The sequence below is a fragment of the Bos mutus genome, chromosome 11 (assembly GCF_027580195.1).
Source record: "Bos mutus isolate GX-2022 chromosome 11, NWIPB_WYAK_1.1, whole genome shotgun sequence".
Classification (NCBI taxonomy): Eukaryota; Metazoa; Chordata; class Mammalia; order Artiodactyla; family Bovidae; genus Bos; species Bos mutus.
In genome coordinates, this window is record NC_091627.1 from 95,502,572 (window position 1) to 95,525,819 (window position 23,248).

The window sequence follows — 23,248 nt, forward strand, 5'->3', positions numbered from 1 at the left end:
CTGAAGTAAAGAGCAATTGTTCTATAGGAGAACACTGACTGAGGCTTCTTCAATCGCCTGCCTCACCATCCCCCAGTCTGCAGTAGCTTTGAGGATTGCAGACCACACTCCTAATGCGGGTCAACACTTACAGAGGGTGCAATACAAACCCTGCTCTTAAAAAATTGTTAGGAGGTGTTTCAGCCTGTCTTACAACTCCCTGAAGGACTAGTGTGGCGGCTTTCACTCAACCAAGAGCTTTTCTGAGGATGAAACAACTTCCCTGCCAGTGTTTGGCTGGAGTATTGACTGTAGCAGACTGGGTCTAGGGTTAACAGGATAAACGATAGGAACATTGTAAAACTTGGGGAGAAAGCAGTTGAAAAACCAGATACATGGAGAGTAGGACTTTTTTTTTTTTTTTTTTTTGAGTAGGACTTTTTAAAGGTCCTGCTTATATTGGGGAGTTGAGGCCATGTGCTTGCCCAAAGCTGGACTCATTCTCAGAAAAGGCCCAAGAAGACCTTAAACTTTCATCTCTGGCTGAACTTTCAGACTTGCATTGCACAGGCTGTAAATGAAAGTACAGAGCTGGCTAACTGTTGGAATGCTTCAACATAAAGTCAGTACAGACTGGGGAAAGTTGTTTTCTTTTTTTCTTTTTGGCTGTGGATGTTTATGGAAACTGTCAAGATAATAGCTCACAGTTGAGCAAAGCTAACAAGACTCCAGTGCCACACACAAAGAATGTACAAAACAGTTATCCACAGCAAGCAGCAACACCAAACTCCAGCTGTAGGGGAGAATCTCGTATCCAGAGTTGCCACACTGTATTTGATATGTCCAGTTGTCAACAAATCATGACATGCTTAAAGAAACAGAATATGGCTGTTGTCAGGGGAAAATACAGTTTACAGTAACACTATGCAGGGATTAATTCCCATATAACTTTACTCATTTCTCCATTTCTGTGATTTTTTTTTTTTTTTATCCCATCTGTGGATTCAACCACAAACCATGATGGACTATAGTATTGATATTTACTGTTGCAAAATAATCACATAAGTGGACCCTCACAGTTCAAATCCAAGTTGTTCAAAAGTCAACAGTAATTTATAAAAACTGCCCCTGAGGAAGCCCAGGAATTATAAAAAAAAGATTTTAAAGGTGCTCAAAGAGCTAAAGAAGTTGTGTTCAACACACTGAAGACAACCAAGAAAAAGCTATCTCACCAAAGAGAGATGTCAAAAAAGGGATATCCAACAATTATAAAAAGGATCCAAATTGAAATTCTGGAGCTGAAAATATAATAACTGAAAGGAAAAATCCACTGGCAGGTTTTAGTAGCACATTTGAGCAGGCAAACAGAATCAGTGAATTTAAAAATACATCAGTTGAGATTGGCAACTTTGAAAACCCAGAAAGAGAAAAGAATGAAAAAAATGATCAGAGCTGTGAGATACCACCAGCATACCAACATGTGTATAATGGAAGTCCCAGAGGGAGAGAAAAGAGAAAAGAAATAATATTTAATGAAGTAATTATTGAAAACTTTCCAAATTTGATAGAAAATATACATCCAAGAAGCTTAATTAACTTTGAGCAGGGTAAACAGAAAAAGTTCCCCACACTGAGACACAGTACAGTTGCTCCTTGAAAAATACGGAGGTTAGGGAGTCTGACCTGGCTCCATTCAGCTGAAAATTCACATGTAATTACACAGTTGTCCTTCTGCATCCAGGGGTTTAAGCAGATGCAGATTGTTCAGTGCTATTATTGTTGTTCAGTCTCGTCTGACTTTTTGTGACCCCGTGGACTGCAGCATGCCAGACTCCGCCATCCTCCATGTTATCTTGGAATTTGCTCAAATTCACTTCCATTGAGTCAGTGACTTCTCATTGTTACTGAGCACTGGCTCTAGGGTGTGCTCCAGAGCATCAGTTCAGTTGCCCTGCAGCAGGTGGAATTTCCTGAATCAAGGATCAAACCAGTGTCCCCTGCATTGGGAGGAGTATTCTTAAACACTGGACTACCAAGAAAGCCCACAGAGTCCTAACCACTGGACTGTGAGGAAATTTGCTCAGGGGAGTTTTGCATGAAACAGTAATCCATGGTTCATTTGTTTGTAGAGAGTAGATTTTACTTTTGGTGCTAGATGACTGTTTGTGTGGCTGTGCGTGTGTGTATGTGTATGTTTGTGTTTAGTTTTGTTTGTTTTATGTGACAGGGAAGAGCTGTTATTTTCTTTCTGGTTTGTTATATGAGGTCTGTGATTTGTGATATTAACTGAACAATAAGAGAATAATCTGATAAAACTCAAATAGCTCTGTTAGGTAGAAATTTTAATTGAGAAATAGTCTATGGAAATTCATAAAGGACATATATTAGCTAAACTGTACTTAAAAAAATCTTTTTAGCTTTGTATTGGGCTATAACCAATTAATAATGTTGTGATAGTTTGAGGTGAACAGCCCTGGGACTCAGCCATACGTACACATGAATCCATTCTTCCCCTAACTCCCCTCCTTTTCAGTTGCCACGTAACACTGAGCAGCGTTCCATGTGCTGTATAGTAGGTCCTTGTTGGTTTTCCATTTTAAATGTAGCAGTGAGTACATGTCCATCCCAAACTCCGTAACTATCCTTTCCCCCCATCCTTCCCCACCCAGCAACCATGTGGTATATATGTGTGTGTGTGTGTATATATACACACACACATATACATATAATAGAGTTTTACTCAGCCATTAAAAAGAATGAAATAATGTTATTTGCAGCAACATGGATGGACCTAGATATTATGATACTGAGTGAAGTAGTCAGACAAGGAAGAAATATCATATGACATCCCTTATATGTGGAATCTAAAAAGAAATAATACAAATGCACTTACAAACAGAGGCTCACAGAGAATAAACTACTTTTTAACAGCTTTATCTCACTGTAATATATACACAGTAATAATCACTCATTTAAAATATATAATTCAGTGGTTTTTTCTTTATTTACAGAATTGTCCAATAGCTAAATGTTAGAACATTTTTTTTTTTTACTATTCTACCCCCATTCCTCTCTTACTAGAACCAATAATCTACTATCTTTCCTTATGGATTTGCCTGTTCTGGGTATTTCTTATAAATGGAGTCCTATAATACACGATCTTTTGTGACTGCTTTTTTTACTTAGCATAACAGTTCTGAGATTCATGCATGTTGCATAGTAGCGTGAATCAGTACTTAAGTACTTTTAATTGCCAAATAATATACCACTGTATAGATATATTTTATTTATCCATTCAATAGTTGATAGACATTTGGTTCCACTTTTGGCTGTTGTGCATGGTGCTGGTATAAAGAGGTTTTGATTGGACATTTTTTTTTAATTTATTTTAATTGGAGGCTAATTACTTTACATTATTGTAGTCATTTTTGCCATACATTGACATGAATCAGCCATGGGTGTACATGTGTTCCCCATCCTGAACCCCCCTCTCACCTCCCTCCCCATCCCATCCCTCTGGATCATCCCAGTGCACCAGCCCTGAGCATCCTGTCTCATGCATTGAACCTGGACTGGTGACCTGTTTCACATATGATGATACACATGTTTCAATGCTATTCTCTCAGATCATCCCACCCTCGCCTTCTCCCACAGAGTCCAAAAGATTGTTCTATACGTCTGTGTCTCTTTTGCTGTTGCGCATGTAGGGTTATCGGTACCATCTTTCTAAATTCCATATATATGCGTTAGTATACTGTATTGGTGTTTTTCTTTCTGACTTACTTCACTCTGTATAATAGGCTCTTTAGTTTCATCCACCTCATTAGAACTAATTCAAATGCATTCTTTTTAATGGCTGAGTAATATTCCATTGTGTATATGTACCACAGCTTTCTTATCCATTCGTCTGCTGATGGACATCTAAGTTGCTTCCATGTCCTGGCTATTATAAACAGTGCTGTGATGAACACTGGGGTACACGTGTCTCATACCTCTTGGCTATATACCTAGGAGTGGAATTGCCAGGACGTTGTGGTAACTCTGTTTAACATCTTAAGGAACTAATACGGTGTTTTTCAAAGTAACTGTACTATTTTACATTCCTGTCATCAGTATATGAGAGTTCTAGTTTCTCCATATCCTTTTAAACTATTTTCTGTCTTTTTGTTTATAATTATTCTGATGAGTATGAAGTGGTATCATCATGTTTTTTATTTTCCTAATAATTAATGATATTGAACATCTTTTCATGTGCTTGTCATTTGTTGATCTTCTTTGCAGAAACATCTCTATTCAGATCTTTTGACCATTTTAAAATTTGATTATCTTTACTGTTGAATTCCCCCTTTACTGTGGGCTTCCTTCATAGCTTAGTTGATAAATCATCTGCCTGCAATGCAGGAGACACCAGTTCTATTCCTGGGTTGAGAAGATGCCCTGGAGAAGGAAATGGCAACCCACTCCAGTATTCTTGCCTGGAGAATCTCATGGACAGAGGAGCCTGGCGGGCTACAGTCCATGGGATAGCAAGAGTTGGACACGGCTTGGCAACTAAACCACCACTACCACCACTGTTGAATTGTATATTCTGATATTAGATTCTTATCAGATATATTGTTTGCATGTATTTTCTCTCATTCTGTATGCTGTCATTTCACTTTCTTGGTTGTGACCTTCAAAGCACAAGTTTTTTTATTTTGACAAAGTCTGACTTATAATTAATTCTCGTTTATTGCTGTGCTTTTGGTATCATATTAAGAAATCATGGCATAACTGAGAGTCACAAAGGTTTAACATTATCTTCAAAGAGATTTAGTTTTAATTCTTATGTCTAGGTCCATGATCCCCTTTGAGGCAATTTTAAATTATTTTTGCTTTTAAAAATTGTGCTGAATTATACATAACAAAATCTATCATCTTAACCATTTTTAATCGTGCAGTTGACTGCATTTAACTGTATTAACATTGTTGTTAAACAATCCTCAGAGCTCTTCTTCTTATAAAACTGAAACTCTATATTCATTAAACCATAATCCCCTATTCCCTTCTCCCTTTTTCTCCAACCCCTGGCAGTCCCCATTATAATTTGTCTCTGAATTTCCCTCCTTTAGGTAGCTCCATAAAAGTGGGATCATATAGTATTTGTCTTTCTCTGACAACTGTGTCCTCAGAACTCATCCATTTTGTAGCATGTGTCACAGTATCTCCTTTTTAGGCCGAATAGTATTTCATTGTATGTATGTACGATATTTGTTTATCCATTCATCCATCCGTGGACACTTGAGTTGTTTCCATCTTTTGGCTGTTGTGAATAGAGCTGCTGTGAATATGAAAATACAAAAATATCTCCTTGAGAGCCTTCTTTTCAGTATTTCAGTACAGACCCAGAGGTGGAATCGCTAGATCTTGTGGTCGCTCTACTTTTCTTGTGGAACTTGTTTCTTGTGGAACTGCCATAGTTTTCTTTAGTAGCCACTTTACATTAACATCAATGATGCACAAAGATTTAATTTTTTTCACATTCTCACCAACACTTATTATTTTCTGGGTGTTTTTTTTATTTCATAATGGCCATGTTGCAGATATAAAGTGATACCTTATTGTGCTTGAGTTGCATTTTGCTGATGATTATTGATTTGAATATCTTTTCATGGACTTATTGGCCAGTTGTATATCTTCTCTGGAGAAATATCTATTCAAGACCTGTACCCATTTTTGGATTGGGTTTTTTTTTTATTGTTTAAGTTGTAAGAATTCTTTATATATTCTAGATGTGTGTGTTAGTAGCTCAGTTGTGTCCAACTCTTTGCGACCCAATGAACAGTAACCTGCCAGGCTCCTCTGTCCATGGGATTCTCCAGGCAAGAATACTGGAGTGGGTTGCCTTTCCTTCTCCAGGGAATCTTCCTGACCCAGGGATTGAACCCAGATCTCCCACATTGCAGGCAGATTCTTTACCATCTGAGCCACCAGGGAAGCCTTCACTTAAAATTGCACCAATATTTCTTTTAATTCGGGGTGTATTTCTTCAAATTAATTTTTGTTGGCATATAGTTGACTTACTATGTTGTGTTAGTTTCTTGCTTTATAGCAAAGTGAATCAGTCATTCATATACATATATCCATTCTTTTTAAGATTTCCTTCCCATTTAGGTCACTACAGAGCATTGAGTAGAGTGCCCTGTGCTATACAGTAGGTTCTCATTAGTTATCTGTTTTCTACATGGTAGTACGTTTGTGTCAGTCCCAATCTCCCAGCCCACCACCCATTTACCCCCTTGGGCTCCAAAATCACTACAGATGATGACTGCAGCCATGAAATTAAAAGACGCTTGTTCCTTGAAAGAGAAGTTATGACAAACCGAGACAGCATATTAAAAAGCAGAGTACTTTGCCAATAAAGATATGTCTAGTCAAAGCTATGGTTTTTCCAGTAGTCATGTATGGATGTGAGAGTTGGACTATAAAGAAAGCTGAGCGCCAAAGAGTTGATGCTTTTGAACTGTGGTATTGGAAAAGACTCTTGAGAGTCCCTTGGACTGCACAGAGATCAACCAGTCCATCCTAAAGGAAATCAGTCCTGAGTGTTCACTGGAAGGACTGATGTTGAAGCTGAAACGCCAATACTTTGGCTACCTGATGTGAAGAATTAACTCATTGGAAAAGACCCTGATGCTGGGAAAGATTAAAGGCAGGAGGAGAAGGGGACAACAGAGGATGAGATGGTTGGATGGTATTACCAACTCAATGGACATGTGTTTGAGTAGACCCCAGGAGTTGGTGATGGGCAGGGAGGCCTGACACGCTGCAGTCCACGGGGTTGCAAAGAGTCGTACATGACTGAGCGACTGAACTGAACCATAACTTTGTTCCCTATGTCTGTGACTGTTTCTGAGTGTGAATAAGCATTTTTGAGTTTATTTTTGTGTATAGTGTTAGGGAGTGTTCTGATTCGGTGCCAACCCTGTCAGATTATCAAAGGCATTTTTCAGAGAATTAGAACAAAATTTTTTACACTTTATATGGAATCACAAAAAAATCCTGAATAGTGAAAGCAATCTTGAGAAAGAATAGTGGACCTGGAGAAATCAAGCTCCCTTCAGACCATACTACAAAGCTACAGTAAGCTATCGGTACTGGGAGAAGAACAGAAATATAAATTAGTGGAACAGGATAGAAAGTCTAGAGACAAACCCATGCGCCTATGGCCATTTATTGTAATCTGTGACAAAAGAGACAAGAATATATGATGGAGAAAAGACAGTGTCTTCAATAAGTGTTGCTGGGGAAACTGGACAACTGCATGCATGTATTTTTACTTTTGTTGCCTGTCCACTTAGAGGCATTATTTATTTAAGCAAAATAATAGATTTATAAAGAACTAGAAAACACTTATGAAAAAGTTAGGTTATTGGCAACCCACTCCAACACTCTTGCCTGGAAAATTCCACGGACAGAGCAGCCTGGTAGGCTACAGGTCATGGGATCTCAAGGAGTCACACACAGCCAAGAAACTTCACTTCTCATGAATCAGGCTGCTTGCCACTTCTTAAAAAAACAAAAAGTTAGGTTATACCAATATCTCCTATTTTATATATATACCAAAGTATCAAAACTTTAAATATAAAAATAATCCGTATATGTAGTAGCTGAAATGGCATTTGTTTATATATGGAGTTACATATTCATTATTTTACACATAGATATTTAGTTGTCCCAGCACTGTTTGTGTAAAAGGCTTTTTCCCCATGAATTTTCTAGCCTCCTTGACAATTCATCATGAATGTTAGTATTTATTTCTGAACTATCAGTTCTGTTCTCGTTCCCAGTACCACTCAGTTTTGATTACTGTAGCTGTGTGGTTAAGTTTTGAAATCAGAATGTGAGTCCTCCAACTTTGTTCACCATTTTCCAAATGGTTTGGCTGTGTCTCCTTTGAATTTCTGAATAAACTTTAGGATCAATTTTTACAAAGAAAAAAAGCCAGCTGACATTTTATTGGGAATTCCCTTGAATCTATCAATCAGTATGGGAAGTATTGCCATCTTGACAATATTAAAGTCAGTATTAAAGTCTGGCCCAATTCATTGAGCCAGTTTTCCATTTATTTTGGTCTTTTATAGTTTGTCTCAATAGTGTTCTGTGGTAGTCTTCATTTTTTTGATAAGTATGTTCTTAAGTATTTTATTTTTATGCTGTTGTAGATGGAATTGTTTTATTTCATTTTTGGATTGTTCACTGTGTGTTGAAATGTAGTTGACTGTTGTCTGTTAAACTCATGTCCTAAATTTTAAGGAACTTGTTTATTAGTTCTAGTTGGTTTTCTTATGGTGTCCTTGGTGTTTTCTGTGTAGAAGATCATGTCATCTGCAAACAGAGATGGTTTTACTTCTTCCTCTCCATTCTTGATTTCTTTTCATTGGTTTCCAGATTGCTCTGGCTAGACCCTTTAGTATGATAAGAGGAAGTATGTACATTCTATGTTGTTCTTATCCTAAGGGAAAAGCGTCTGATCTTTTACCATTTACTATAATGTTAGCTGTGCATCTTTTGTAAATGCTGTTCATCTGGTTGAGAAAGTCCCTTTCATTTATAGTTTGCTGAATGATTTTATCATTAAAGAGGGTTGTGAGCGAAACAGTAGCCTTTTGGGGGGCTAGTGTGCTGTGCTAGGTCTTTGCTGTGGCATGCAGGATATAGTTGCAGCATTCGGGATCAGTTCCCTGACCAGGGATTGAATCTGGGTCCCTCACATTGGAAGTGCATTTATTTTAGCCATTTTCTGCTAGGTATATCTTAACCACTGGATCACCAGGGAAGTCCACATTTAAGAGCCTATCCCATATCAAAGGATGCATTGTTGGGATGTAATATAAGTTCTTATGGCTGTATCTGGAGAAGGTTGTATGAAAATACTAAAATTGATTTGCCCAGTACCAAAGCTATAAAAAAAATTTTAAATGGAAAAGTTATTATAAAAAGCTGTTTATGATTATTATAAAGCTTGAAGGAGGTGATGGATGGTTGTGGGGTTTTGCGTATTCTAAAAAATTATAAGATACAGATTGTTGGGAAGAAAGAAGAAATGTCTTTTGGGATGAATATAAATCTAATCATGCCCAATTTTAAGAAGCTGGACTAAGTTTATGCTTCTCAAATTGGAGCATTTATTTCCCAGTGATATGTGTGGCAGTGTCAGGATAGTGAGAAGCCATGGAATTAAAATCACATTTTTAAAATGTTTTGTCCAGTGGTATTTAGTTTATTGACTTTTTAAAAATTGAAACATTTTATTTTGAAATAATCGTAGATTCACATAAAGTAGTAAGAAATAATGTAGAAGGATTGCCTCTACACTTTACCCAGTTTCCAAAAATGAAGATGTCTTGCAAATATGTAATAATATATTACAACCAGGATAATGACATTGATAGAGTCAGGAAACTTAATGTTTTCACCACCCCAATGGTCCCTTTTGTTTCCCTGTAATAATTATATCCACTTCTGTCTTGTTCCCACTCCTTTCTTAACCCCTGGCAACCATTAATCTAGTTTCTATTGCTATAATTTTGTCCTTTTAAGAATGTCATGTAAATGAAATCATACTGTATGCAATCTTTTAGTATTGGCTTTTTCTCAGCATAATTCTCTGGACAATATTCAGTGTCAGTAGTCTGTTCATTTTTTACTGATGTGTAGTATTCCATGGTATGAACGTGCCACAATTTGTTTAAATATATACTGATTGAATGAGGTGACTTGGTTGTTTTCCAGTTGTTGGCTGTTACAAATAAAGCTGCTATAAACATTCCTGTCTAGGTTTTTGATGAACATCAGTCTTTATTGCTTTGCTGGGTCATAAGGTAGTTGTATACTTTTTTGACCATCTCTAATACCACATTGGCCTGGATGTTGGGATTCTGCATTAGAGTTTTCCAGGGATGGAACTTTAGGCTTCTCACTTGGCCTTTGCTGGTGTGGGTATGGGTGAGGCCATAGTTTTTTTCTGTGATGTTTGGCTGGAAGAGAGCAGTTATTGTCTAAAAGTTTTCCGTCTTGCTGAACTTCACCTTTACTTGTTTTTAAACTAATGAGAGCAGGTTTTTGTTAGAGCTCTTTGGATTCTTCTGTGCTCTTTGTTCATGGTAGCTGTCTTTAACTGGAAGTCTGGGATATTTGAAGTAAAAACAAAACCCAGGGATCACTCTCTTGTTATTCTCTGATCCCAAAGTCCCTAGCCAGTCTGCCTTTTTTCTCTTTACCTTTCAGATTCTTCTTAAGTTTGTTGTGTATATAATGTCCAGGATTTTTAGTTGTACTTTGCAGGAGGACTAGGGAAAAGTACATCTCCATTATATGAGAAATGGCAATGCAATGTAAAATATTTTTATATGAAATCACATGTGGCACTAAAATTAAATAGAATGCCAGGTTATCATTTTAGAGATAAAACAGAGAAATCTCAAAGAAGTGTTAAATATTTATGGTATCTTTAGCACTGATCCTGTACCCTAGTAAGAAGTACTAATTCTTTTTTCCTATTTTTATTGGTAAATATTAGGTTGTAGGCCATGTTTCTGTAGCAGAGAGACCCAAATACAGTGGCTCAGATAAGGTAGAATTGTATTTCTCTTTCGGGTCCAGGGTAAGAAAGTAACTTTGCTTCTTGAAATCTTCTGAGGAACCAAGCTGGGTGGGCAGTTGAGGCACCATTACAAGTGGCCTCCCAGGGTTGTTCTAGACATCACCATTTTCATTTGGCAAAAACAATGGTAATGGGTTGTTGTATAGCAGAAACTAACAACATGGTAAAGCAGTTACACTCCAATTAAGAAAAGAAAGAGTAGTCGTGATGGTAATGATCGAAGGTGGCAGTAGGAGATCATGGAGGCCAAGAAATACATTTTTTAAGGACAAGAGCCAGAAGTTGTACTTACTGCTTTTGCTCACCTCCCATTGGCTTGTATCTAGTCACATGATCCTATCTGGCTGCAAAAGAAGAGTCTCTGCTTGGTAGTCATGTGACCAGCAGAATTTGGGTAAGGGACCCCTGTTACTAAAACTAAAAAGGTGAGCAAAAGTCTTTGCTTTTGTAACTTAAGTGAAAACTTTTAGAAGAAATTAACTGTGTGATCTTAGTTATCATGAGCCATTTTATTCTATAGTTAACTATCTTTTCTTGTTGGGTTTTTATAATTATTCAGACTACTTCAAGTAAGAACTTGTTTATATCTTCTAGGATTTACAGAGTCCACGGGGAATAGGATACAAGCCAGAAGCTGTCTGTAGTCACATTATTATTGAGAGCCATGAAAAAGGATGTTTCAGAACTCTAACAGCTGAACGACCCCGATTGGACAGCCACCCTTGTGTTTTTAGATCTGCTGAACCCTCAGAAATAGTCAGAGGACAACGGAGCCCGTCATCATGGAGAACTAGGCACATCAACCTTTCCAAGTCACTGGACCAGAACAACTCCCAGTTCAAAGTTTGGAATTCCTTGCAGTTACAAAGTCATTCCCCATTTCAAAACTTTATCAGTGAAGACTTGGAAATTAGCAAGGGCCTTCGAATGCCATTTCATGAAAAGTTGGACCCTTGGCTGTCAGAATTAGTAGAACCTGCTTGTATGCCACCTGAAGAAATGGATTGTCATTCTTCATCACAAATGCTGCCCCCAGAACCCATGAAAAAGTTTACTACCTCCATCACTTTCTCATCTCACCGACATTCTAAATGCTTTTCAGATTCCTCTTTTCTTAAGGTTGGTGTTACTGAAGGTAGCCAGTGTTCTGGAGCATCTGTGGGGGTAGTTAATTCTCATTTCACTGAAGAGCAGAATCCTCCTAGAGATCTAAAACAGAGAACCTCTTCCCCTTCATCATTTAAAATCATTAGTCAGTCACCAGATAAAGCTGTGACTATTTTAGCAGAAAATAGTAGCCAAAGCCAAAAATTATCTGTTGAACATTCTTATCAAGAAGAAAAACCCTTAGAAAAATCAGATTTTAAAAGCAGTCATCCTAAGCCCAGTGCCAGTGCAAATGATAGCAATTTCAAAGAAGTTCATTTTTCTGATAATCATACTCTCATTAGCATGGGCAGACCAAATTCCACACTAGAAGTAAAGGAGAAGAATGTAACTATTACTGCAGATCTTCCTTCACACATTTTTCTTGAACAGGAGGTCTTTGAACAAAGCAAAGCCCCACATGCAGATCACCATGTGAGAAAACACCATTCGCCCCCTCCTCAGTGTCAGGATTATGTAGCTCCAAATCTTCCTTGTCGTATTTTTCTTGAAAAGCGAGAACTCTTTAAACAGAGCAAGACCCCACATGTAGATCGGTTAAGAGAAAACCACTCTCCCCTTCCTCAGAGTCAGGATTATACAGCTTCAGACCTTCCTTCTTCCATTTTTCTTGAGCAGCGTCAGCTCTTTGAACAAAGCAAAGCCCCAAATGTAGATCACCACCTGAGGAAACTCCATTCCCCCCTTCCTCAAAGTCAGGATTCTGTAGTAGAAAAGAATAATGAGCATAAGCCTAAATTACACATTTCTGATGTGATAGATGTTGAAGCCAAATTCAGTGATGTGGTCTCCCCATCAGTCCCAAATCAATGTACAGTAGTAACATCTGCATCTACTCCACCTTCAAATAGAAAAGCACTTTCTTGTATTCGTATAACTCTTTGCCCCAAGACTCCTTCCAAGTTGGATAGTGGAAACTTAGATAAAAGATTTCATTCATTGGATCCTGCCACTAAAACAAGGATGAATAGTGAGTTTAACTCTGACCTACAAACTATATCTTCAAGATCATTGGAACCAACCTCCAAATTATTGATCAGTAAACCTGTAGCACAGAATCAAGAATCTTTAGGTTTTCTAGGACCTAAATCTTCATCGGACTTTCAAGTCGTACAATCTCCTCTTCCAGATAGTAATGTTATTACTCAGGACTTGAAAACCATACCTTATCAGAATAGCCAGATAGTAACATCAAGGCAAACACAAGTGAACAGTTCAGATTTGGAAGAATATTCCAATCCAGAAGGGACTCCGGTATCTGCAGATCGGTGAGTCTCATTGCGATGACAAGCAAGCTGATGAAATTTATGATAAAGGGTTTAAAATACTTAAGCAAGTGTAAGTTCTTGGGGGAGAGGCAGATAATTTCTCTTAGGGGAGGTTGTTACCTGCCTAATCTAGAAATCTTTCAAGGAATGAACACCTAAGTAAGAGAAAACATCTGAATGTAATGTATTTATACTCTCAAAAGACTTCTGGAAAACAACTTGACATCAAGTATTTTAAAACATTACTCAGAAGAATCTTTGATCACCAAGTGGTTCAATTTAGTAATTCCTTATTTATTACACTGGAAATATGCTGAAGACCAGGCTTTGGAAGGGGATGCATGCATGTATGTGCTCCCTCTCCTCCTCTCTCTCTGTTTCTGTTTCATGTTTCCTCTCTGAATGAATATCAAAGCGGTAATTTCTCTGTGAAAATTCCTGGCAGACATCACTTAACCAAGTTATCAAGGTTAATATCACAAGTAGTGTATGTCAAGATAATGTGGTCCCTAGTGTGATATCTTATTTCACAATGATTGTAGGAATGAAAACCCAGTTTAGGGATAAATGCATTAGATTTATACTGTTCAAGCTGATTTTAAGACTATCATTAATTCTCTTTTACATCAGTGAGTCCTTTACTATATGGCTAAATACTTACCCTCTGTGTGTAATGTTTCCATGTTATAGTTGAGAAGGTAGTAGATCATAGTGGTGGGCCTTGAAAAGAAGGGGAAAAAATGTTTAATCAGTATCCACATGTGGTAGTCATGCAGTGAGGGACTTACATATGTTTCCTGATTTAATGCTTGTTAACCCTATAGGGTAGGTGATGGTATCCTTATTTGCCTTCTGGAAAACTGAGGCACTGACATTGCTGCTTTTTCAGCAAGCAGCAGTTGTTTCAAATAATGCAGTCTGTTCAATGGAAGCAAGCGCTTCTTTACCACATTACCATGTCTCCCAAATCCTGAGCCATACTTAAACTATCCTATCAACTGTGCTCTCGGACAAGTCATTTAATATCTTTGGCACTCGTATATGGATGATTGGTGGGAAGAAATAATTGGAAAGCTTGGAGGTCCATTATAGCTCTGAAACGTTAGTGACTGAGAATTGGATTGGGGCAGTTTAATCTCTGATTTCCATAGTATTATAAATATATCCTTTTTGGGTGTGAAAAGTGTTTAGAAATGAAAAGATTGACAAGTTTGCATATAATACTTAAACTCTTCTAAGTGATAAAGTGTCACGTTATTGGAGCTGAATTCTTTGAATCAGAGAGAAAATTATAGCTGATTATAAATATGAACTAATAACAATGTTGTTTGTTCCAGAATGTACTAAGTGCTAGGCACTGTAGTCAATGTTTATATCTAATTTTATACTTAGTGTAATCATCATAGGTAGATATTATTACCTCAATTTATAGGTTTTACAAACCTTAGAGAGATTAAATGATTTGCCCCAGATTATATGACCATTAACTGTTAAAAATGACATTTGAACCTAGTTTGTCTGACTCCAGAATCTGTAAATAATATACACACTCATCTGTATATATGTGTATATATACATAAAATGTTTAAGAATATTAAACTTTATTTTTAGATTAAATTTAGACTGAGAGCTTCAAAAATAATAGAGTCCCTGTGTTATCTATTGCAGTGTAACCTATTACCCTGAAATGTAGAAGCTTAAAACAGTAAATATTACCCCAAAGTTTCTGTGGGTCAGAGATCCCGGCATGGCTTAGCTAGGTGCTTCTGGCTTCGGGTCTCTCACAGGGTTCAGACAAGGTATCGGCTGCAGCTGTGGTCCCATCCCAAGACTTGACTAAGACCGATGTCCTTTTAAGCTCACTCACATGGTAACTGGCCAGAAACAGCTTCTTCCTTCCATAAGGTAGCTGTGACAGTTAAGCTTTTCTCAGATGAGCAAGTGAGAGTTCAGGAGATGTGCCCAAGACAAAACACAGTCTTTACTTTGTAACCTAACCTTGGAAGTTAATCTCACCACCTCTGCCACATTCTAATACTAGAAAGAAATGAATCAGTATTTCCGGCCAACCCTCAAGGATTAGGGATTACTCAAATGTATGAATACCAGGAAGCAGAGATCACCTGGGGCATTTTTGTTTGATTTTGGCCGTGCCGTGTGGCACGGGGGATTTTAGTTTCCAGACTACCCCCTGCATTGGAGGCATGGAGTCTTAACCAGTGAACCGCCAGGGAAGTTGTGTTGGAGGAGTGTTTTAGAGGTTGCCAATATACCCTTTGCTAAACCTCCCCTTATGTTATCATCTTATCCTAACATCATAACCATAAAACATTTACCAAAACTAAGAAATTCTCCATCATACAAAATTATAATTAAATGTATAGACCAATTTGGATTTCTCCTGGTTTTTCCAAAAATGAATCTTTTCCGTTTCAGATCCATCCCACCATTTCACCTTGCATTTAGTTGTTCTCTCCAGTTAATCTCCAGTTGTTCTGTTTCCTGAATCTCCTGAAGAAACTGAAGGCAGTTTCTCAGACTTCCTTATTTTTCATGACCTTTGAAGGGAATTATTTTGGTTTCAAATTGGCTTTGTCTGATGTTGTCTCAAGATTAAATTGAGATTATCCATTTTCAGTGCATTTCATCAGGAAGCATGTTAAGTTGATATACTGAAGATGTTAACCTGGATTACTTGACAAAAGTGGTATCTACCAAGATTCTCCACTGTAAAGAGAGAATCTTGGTAGGTAAATCATTTCCTTCATTCCTTCTACATTTATTAATTGGAATTCTTCTGTAAGCAAGAGCTGTTGTTCCTCCCATTTATTTATTCCTTTAGTTTTCCATGGGGCATTTATTTCATCCTTTGGATTATAATCCAGTACTACTCAAATTGATTCAGTTTTAGCAACTAAAAACATGATTGGCTACTATACCCTGTCACAGCCCTGAAATCAATCATTTCCCCAAAGAATACTGATTTCTCTTTTGGAGTATAGGATTTTCCCCTAGCTTTGTTGAGATAAAATTCATATGCAACCTTGTTTAAAGTTTACAGTGTGTTGATTTAATACACTTATATTTCAAAATAATTACCATGATAGCATTAGCTAACACTTGCATCACATCACATAATTATCCTTACTTTCTTTGTGGTGAGAAAATTTAAGATATACTCTAAAATAACTTTCAACTATATTAATACATTATTTTTAACTATCATCACAGTACTGTGCATAGATCCCCAAAACTTACTCATCTTCTAACTGGAAGTCTGTGCTCTTGGACCAGTAGCTCCCCTTTTCTCCTGCCCTCCAGCTTCTGGTAAACAGCTTTCTACTCTGTGTCCTCTTGTTTAGGTTCCATGTGTAGTGGTGCATGGTGTTTCTCTTTCCCTGTCTGGTTTATTTCGCTTGGCAAAATGCTGCAAAAGTCCATCAGTGTAGGTTGCCTTTTCATTTTGTTGACTGTTTTGCTGTACAGAAAATTTGGGGTTTGATGTAGTCCTGCGTACTGACTTCTGCTTTTGTAGCTTGTGCTGTTGGTGTTACATCCAAAATACCACTGGCAAGACCTATGTCAAGGAGTTTTTCCCTGTGTTTTTTACTAGGAGCTTATGTTTTCAGGTCTTATGTTTAAATCTTTAACGCATTTCAAGTTAATTTGTTAGTATTAAAATAGGAGTCCAGTTTCATTTTTGGGGCATGTGATTATCTAGTTTTTCCAGCACCTTCTATTGAGGAGACTGTTTTTCCTCTACTGAGTATTCTTGGCTCCCTTGTAAAATACTAGTTGAATGCGTATGTGGGGGTTTATTTACGGGTCTCTGTTCTGTCCACTGATCTGTGTGGCTGTTTTTGTGCCAGTACCATACTGTTTTGATTATTGTAGCTTTGTGTTATAGATTGGAATCAGGAAGTGTGATACCTCCAGTTTTGTTCTTTCTCAGAATTGCTTGGGCAATTCAGGGTCTTTTGTGACTCTGTACAGATTTTAGAATTGTTTTTCTCCTTTCTATGAAAAATGGCATTGGAATTTCGGTAGGGATTGCATTGAATGTATATTGATGGCTTTGAGGAATATGAATGTTTAAACAATATTCTGGTTCATGAACACATTTCATGTGTCTTCTCATTTTTGTGTCTTCCTCAATTTCCTTCATCAAAGTCTTTTAGTTTTCAGTGAACAGATCTTTTACCTCCTTGGTTAAATTTATTTCTAGGTATTTATTGATTTGTTACTCTTGTGAATAGTATTTTCTTCCTTCTTTTTGGATATTTTGTTGTTAGTGTACAACTGATTTTTCTATGTTGATTTTGCATCCTGTGACTTTACTGAATTCATTGATTATTTCTAACTTTTTTTTTTATGAAGTCTCTAGGATTTTCTGTTAGATGTTAGATCATATCATGTGCAAAGAAAGACAGCTTACTTCTTCCTTAGTGATGGGATGCCTTTTATTTCCTTTTCTTGCCTAATCATTCTGGTTAGGACTTCCAGTGCTGTGTTGAGTAAAAGTGCTAGCAGTGGGCACTCTTACCTTGTTCCTCATACTAGAGGGAAGGCTTCATCCTTTCACCATTGAGTCTCATGTTAGCTGAGAGTTTGTCATACATGACCTTTATTATGTTGAGGGATGTTTCTTCTATACCCAATTTGTTGAGAGTTTTTATCAAGAAAGATGTATTTTGTCAAATGCTCTTTCTTCATCTACTGAAATAATCATATTATTTTAATCTTTTATTCTATTAAAGTGGGATGTTTATTGATTTTTATATGTTAAACTATCTTTATGCCTCAGGGATAAATCCCAGTTGATCTTGATGTATAATTCTAATGTGCTGTTTAATTCAGTTTGCTAATATTTTGTTGAGAAGTTTTATCTCTTTATTCATCAGATATTGGTTTGTAGTTTTCTATATCTTCACTTAGCTTTGGGTCATCAGGGTAATGCTGGCCTTGTAAAATGAGTTTGCAGATGGTCCTCTCTCTCAATTTTTGGACAAGTTTCAGAAGGATTGGTATTATTTCCTTTTGAAACATTTGGTAGAATTCACCACTTAAACCATCTATTGGGAAGATTTGATTACTGATTTTATTTCCTTACTCCATTGGTCTGTTTATATTTTCTATTTCTTGATGAATCAGTCTTGGTAAATTGTATGTATCTTATGGATAGTGGAAATTATCCATTTCTGCTAGGTTATCCAATTTGTTGGCATATAACTGTTCATAATAATCTCTTATGATCCTGTGTATCAATTGCCATGTCTTCTCTTTCGTTTCTGATTGAGTCCTTCTTCCTTATTCTAGCTAAAGGTTTGTCATTTTTGTCTGTCATCAAAAATTAGGTTCTTAATCTTGATCTTTTCTATTTTTCTGGTCTCTGATCCTTTTTTTTTTCCTTTGATTTTTCTTATTTCTACTTTGATCTTTCTTATTTCCTTTCTTTGTGTGCTTTGGGCTATTCCGTTCTTTTTCTAATTCCTTGAAGTGTGAGATTATTCGAGGCCTTTCTTTTTCTTAATGAAGGCATTTATCATTATAAATGTCCTTAGAACTGCTTTTGTCTCATAGGTTTTGATATGTTTTGTTCACAGTTTCATTTCTTTCAAGATATATTTTGCTTTCTGTTTTGATTTTTTTAAGACTTACTAGGTTGACACTGCTTCTTGCCCTGCTGAGTGAATAAAGTTAAAGATTATAGGCATTAACTCACACATGTGTCTACATCTGTAGTCATTTCATCTTGATTGTAATGTGTGTATGTATTTATGTGTGTGTGTATTTTTAAAAATCGCAGATCAATGTTGATACCTCCAACTAGTCCAGAACCATGGGGTTGATTCTAGCTTTTTTCTTTTATTTATAAACTTCTTTCTCCAATAGTGATAAACATGGCTGTCATTATCTACAGTATATTTACCCCAGGATATGTAGTTTCAGAATTCTTGTCCCATACCCAGGTGAGAAACAAATTCTCCAACTGTGTACAGGTTTTTTATGTATAGTATTCAGTCCAGACATTGTTGCTGTTTCCCAGGTTAGTTGTTTTCTTCCCTACACGCTTTAGCATAATGATATGATTCATTTATAATACTGTTAGATCCATTTCTTACATCCTGTATTCCATCTTGCCCCAATAACTTGGTTAATTTTTTAAAAATTTGCACATTATCAAATTCACTTTTTGTGGTTAAAATATTAGTTCTGTCAGTTTTGATTAATCCACATCACAGGTCCATACGAAGCATTTCTCTCAGTCCAAGTTTTGCCTTTCTAGAGTGTCACGTAAATGAAATCATAAAATATAGAATAGCCTTTCAGGTTTGGCATCTTTTACAAAGTGTATTTGAGATTTGTCCATCTTGTTTTGTGAATCAATAGTTTTTTACTTTTTAATTACTTCTTGACTTTTTACAAGCATAAAGCAGTAAAAAGTTAAAAAAAAAACAAAACACACACACACACAGTTTATCTATGTACATTGACTCCTTAAAGGATATCTGGGTTGTTTCTAGTTTTCGCTGATTATAGTTAGACCTGCTATAAAAATAAGAATATATTTGTATATATATGTATATATAATTAGAGCTGCTGAGTCATGTGGTGTGTGTGTGTATTTAACTGTACAAGAACTGTTTAGAACTAAACTATGCTAAGCTGTTTTTCCAAAGTGGCTGTATCTTTGTATTCCCACTAGCAATGTACAAATGTTTCAGTTACTCTCCATCCTCACCAACTTGTGGTACTGTCCCTGTTTATTAACCATTATAATAGATGCTTTCCTTGATATGTTTCACCCTGAGCTCCCCTTTTCAGGTCCTCAGAACAGAAAGCAGGGGCTTAACTTAGCCCTTTCTTCTGTGTGTTTTTTGTGTGCTTCCTGTGACTGTGTCAGTGCCAAGTGGTTCAGTACAGAGAAAAAAAAAATCACAGATTTGCCTTACCCTCTTGAGACCACATGGCACCCCACTCCAGTACTCTTGCCTGGAAAATCCCATGGATGGAGGAGCCTGGTAGGCTGCAGTCCATGGGGTCGTGAAGAGTCAGACAGGACTGAGCGACTTCACTTTCACTTTTCACTTTCATGCATTGGAGAAGGAAATGGCAACCCACTCCAGTGTTCTTGCCTGGAGAATCCCAGGGACGGGGGAGCCTGGTGGGCTGCCGTCTATGGGGTCGCACAGAGTCGGACACGACTGAAGTGACTTAGCTTAGCTTAGCTTGAGACCACATCTCCTGTAGTGGAAGAGGAGGGTCCTCGGTCAGAGTTTTAAACGCCCTGTTTCTGCTGGTATTGCTGCCACCATGTAATCACTTGAGTGCTTGAGATTACTAGAAAGAGAGAAAAGAAAAGGGGATTTTCACATTATTTCCAGTTCCACTTCTCATGCCCGAATAGAAGGCTTCTTCTGGAGGTCTTTCTGTCTGTACTAATGTCCACTTCTAAGTGTCAGACTCTATTGAGTTCAGGTCATTGGATACCAAAGGGAACAGTGATAAACTCTTCTCTGTTTTACTGGTGCTTCACATGTGCCAGTAAACCAAATTGCCAGCTCCTATTATTTCTCAAAAGTCTTCTAATAACTGCTCCATGTAGTCTGTCTCAGTTTTATAGCTTCACTTAGTAGAAGAGACAGACTGATTGATTATCCAAAACTGGAACTGACTGTATCATTTTTTGTTCTCAGTAACAGCATATGCAAATTCTATTGCTAACACTTGGTATTTCCAGTTATTTTTTATTTTGGCCATTTTAAATGTGGATGTGAAATGATATGTTATTGTGGTTTTAATTTGTTTTTCCCTGATGACACATGATGTTGAGTATTGTTTCTGTGCTTGGCCATTTTTATATCTTTATGAAGTATCTGTTCACTCTTATACATTAGATTGTGTCATGATTTTAAGAATATTTAATATATTCAAGATAACAGATCCTCTGTATTGCAGATATTTTCTCACAGAATGAGGTTTGATTTTCATTTTCTTACTGGTGGCTTCATGAAGAAAAAGTTTTAATTTTTATGAAATCAAGTTTGTTAATTTTTCTTTTTCTATACTGTATAAGTTGAAAGTGAAAGTGAGGTCGCTTAGTCGTGTCCGACTCTTTGTGACCCCATGGACTGTAGCCTACCAGGCTTCTCTGTCCATGGGATTTTCCAGGCAAGAGTACTGGAGTGGGGTGCCATGTGTACAATATAGTGATTCACCATTTTGAAGGTCATACTTCATGTATCATGGTTATTATAAAACATAACCATACTCCTTGTGTTGCACATCACACCCTTGTAGCTTATTCTGTGCAGAACAGTCTGTGCCGCTTTACCCTCTGCTCCCATCCTGCCCTTCCCTCCCCACTGGTAACTGCGAGGCTGTTTTCCGTATCTGTTAGTCTGTTTTGTTTTTTTCATTATATTCACTAGTTTGTTGTATTTTTTAGATTCCACATATAATTGATAATCATATGACATTTTTTCTCTCAGTCTCTTATTTCACTTAATATCATAGCCTCCAGTCCATCCATGTTGTTGAAAGTGGCAAAATTTCATTCTTTTTTTATGGCTGAGTATTTTATTGTATATATAAATGTATATACAATATCCTCTGTATCCATTCATCTGCTGATGGACACCCAGTTTCTCTTTTATGGTTGGTACTTTTTTGTGTCTTGTCTAAGAATGATGCCTAAGCCAGTGTTATGAAATTTTCTCCTACATTTCTTCTAGAAATGAAAATAGTTTTAGCTTTATTTTTTTATGTCTTTTATCTGTATCAAATTAATTTCTGTACATACTGTAGTTTACATAATTCAGGACCACTTTCTTTTACTGGATATTCCAGCACCATCATTGAAATAATTATTTATTTCCTTATTAAAGTAGTTGGCACCTCTGTCAAAAATCAGTTGACCTTTTATATGGGGGTTTATTTTTAAGTTTCCACTCTGTTCCTTTGAACTATTTATCTATGCAGCCGTACCAGGATGTTTTTATTATTGTAGCTTTATATTGTCTTGAAATCAGATTATGTCCTCTGACCTTATTTTATTTTCAACATTATTTTTTTCTATTTTAGGTTCTGTGCAGTTCCATATAAATTTTAGAATAGTCTTCTCAGTTTCTTCAAAAATCCTCCTGGGATTTTGTTCAATATTGCATTGAATCTGTAGTCATTTTGAGAATGATTGACATCTTAGTAATACTGGAGTCCCCCTCAAGCGTGAACATGTTCTCCTCTTCCTCCCTCCCCACCACTGACTTGATATCTCTCAGTAAGATGTTGTAATTTTCATTGTGTAGGCTTTCACATTTTTCATTAAATTCATTCCTCAGTATTTTATGTTTTATGATAATTTTGTATATGGTATTTTAGATTTTGTATTTTCTAGTTATTTGTTGCTTGTACATACAAATGCTGTCAATTCAATTTGTTGGTGCCAACCAATTAATTTTAATTTCTTACTAATTGGGTCAGAGCCTCTTTACTTAGGGATAATTTAGGCTGAGCTTTCCAAATTTGGTGGCATATTAAGTGCAGTACTTTAACAATATCGTCTTTCCGGATTTGAAATAGCTTACCTGGAATTCCATCACCTCCACTAACTTTGTTCATAGTAATATTTCCTAAGGCCCAGTTGACTTCAGACTGCAGGATGTCTGGCTGTAGGTGAATGATCACACCATCGTGGTTATCCAGGTCATTAAGACCTTTTTTTTACAGTTCTGTGTATTCTTGCCACCTCTTCTTAATATCTTTCACTTCTGTTAGGTCCATACTGTTTCTGTCCTTTATTGTGCCCATCTGTGCATAAAATGTTCCTTTGGTATCTCTAATTTTCTTGAAGGAGGTCTCTAGTCTTTCCCATTCTGTTTTTTCCCTCTATTTCTTTGCATTGTTCACTGAAGAAGACTTTCTTATCTCTCCTTGCTATTCTTTGAAACTCTGCATTCAGATGGGTATATCTTTCCCTTTCTCCTTTGCTCCTCTTATTTTCTCAGCTATTTGTAAGGCCTCCTCAGACAACTATTTTGCCTTATTGCATTTCTTTTCTTGGGGATGGTTTTGGTCGCCACCTACATGCAGTGTTAAGAACCTCCATTATAGTTCTTCAGGCATTCTGTCTATCAGATCTAATCCCTTGAATCTGTTTGTCACTTCAACTATGGGAAGGAAAGGGAAG

General features: G+C 36.9%; 1 protein-coding gene across 1 annotated transcript in view; it reads left to right on the top strand.

Annotated features, from left to right (window-relative positions):
* The window catches only part of ALMS1 (ALMS1 centrosome and basal body associated protein), a 186,417-nt gene that overhangs the window by 88,541 nt on the left and 74,628 nt on the right, over nt 1-23,248 (top strand). Inside the window, 1 exon segment of the mRNA XM_070379810.1 lies at nt 11,219-13,059. Coding sequence (XP_070235911.1) covers nt 11,219-13,059 — 1,841 coding nt within the window.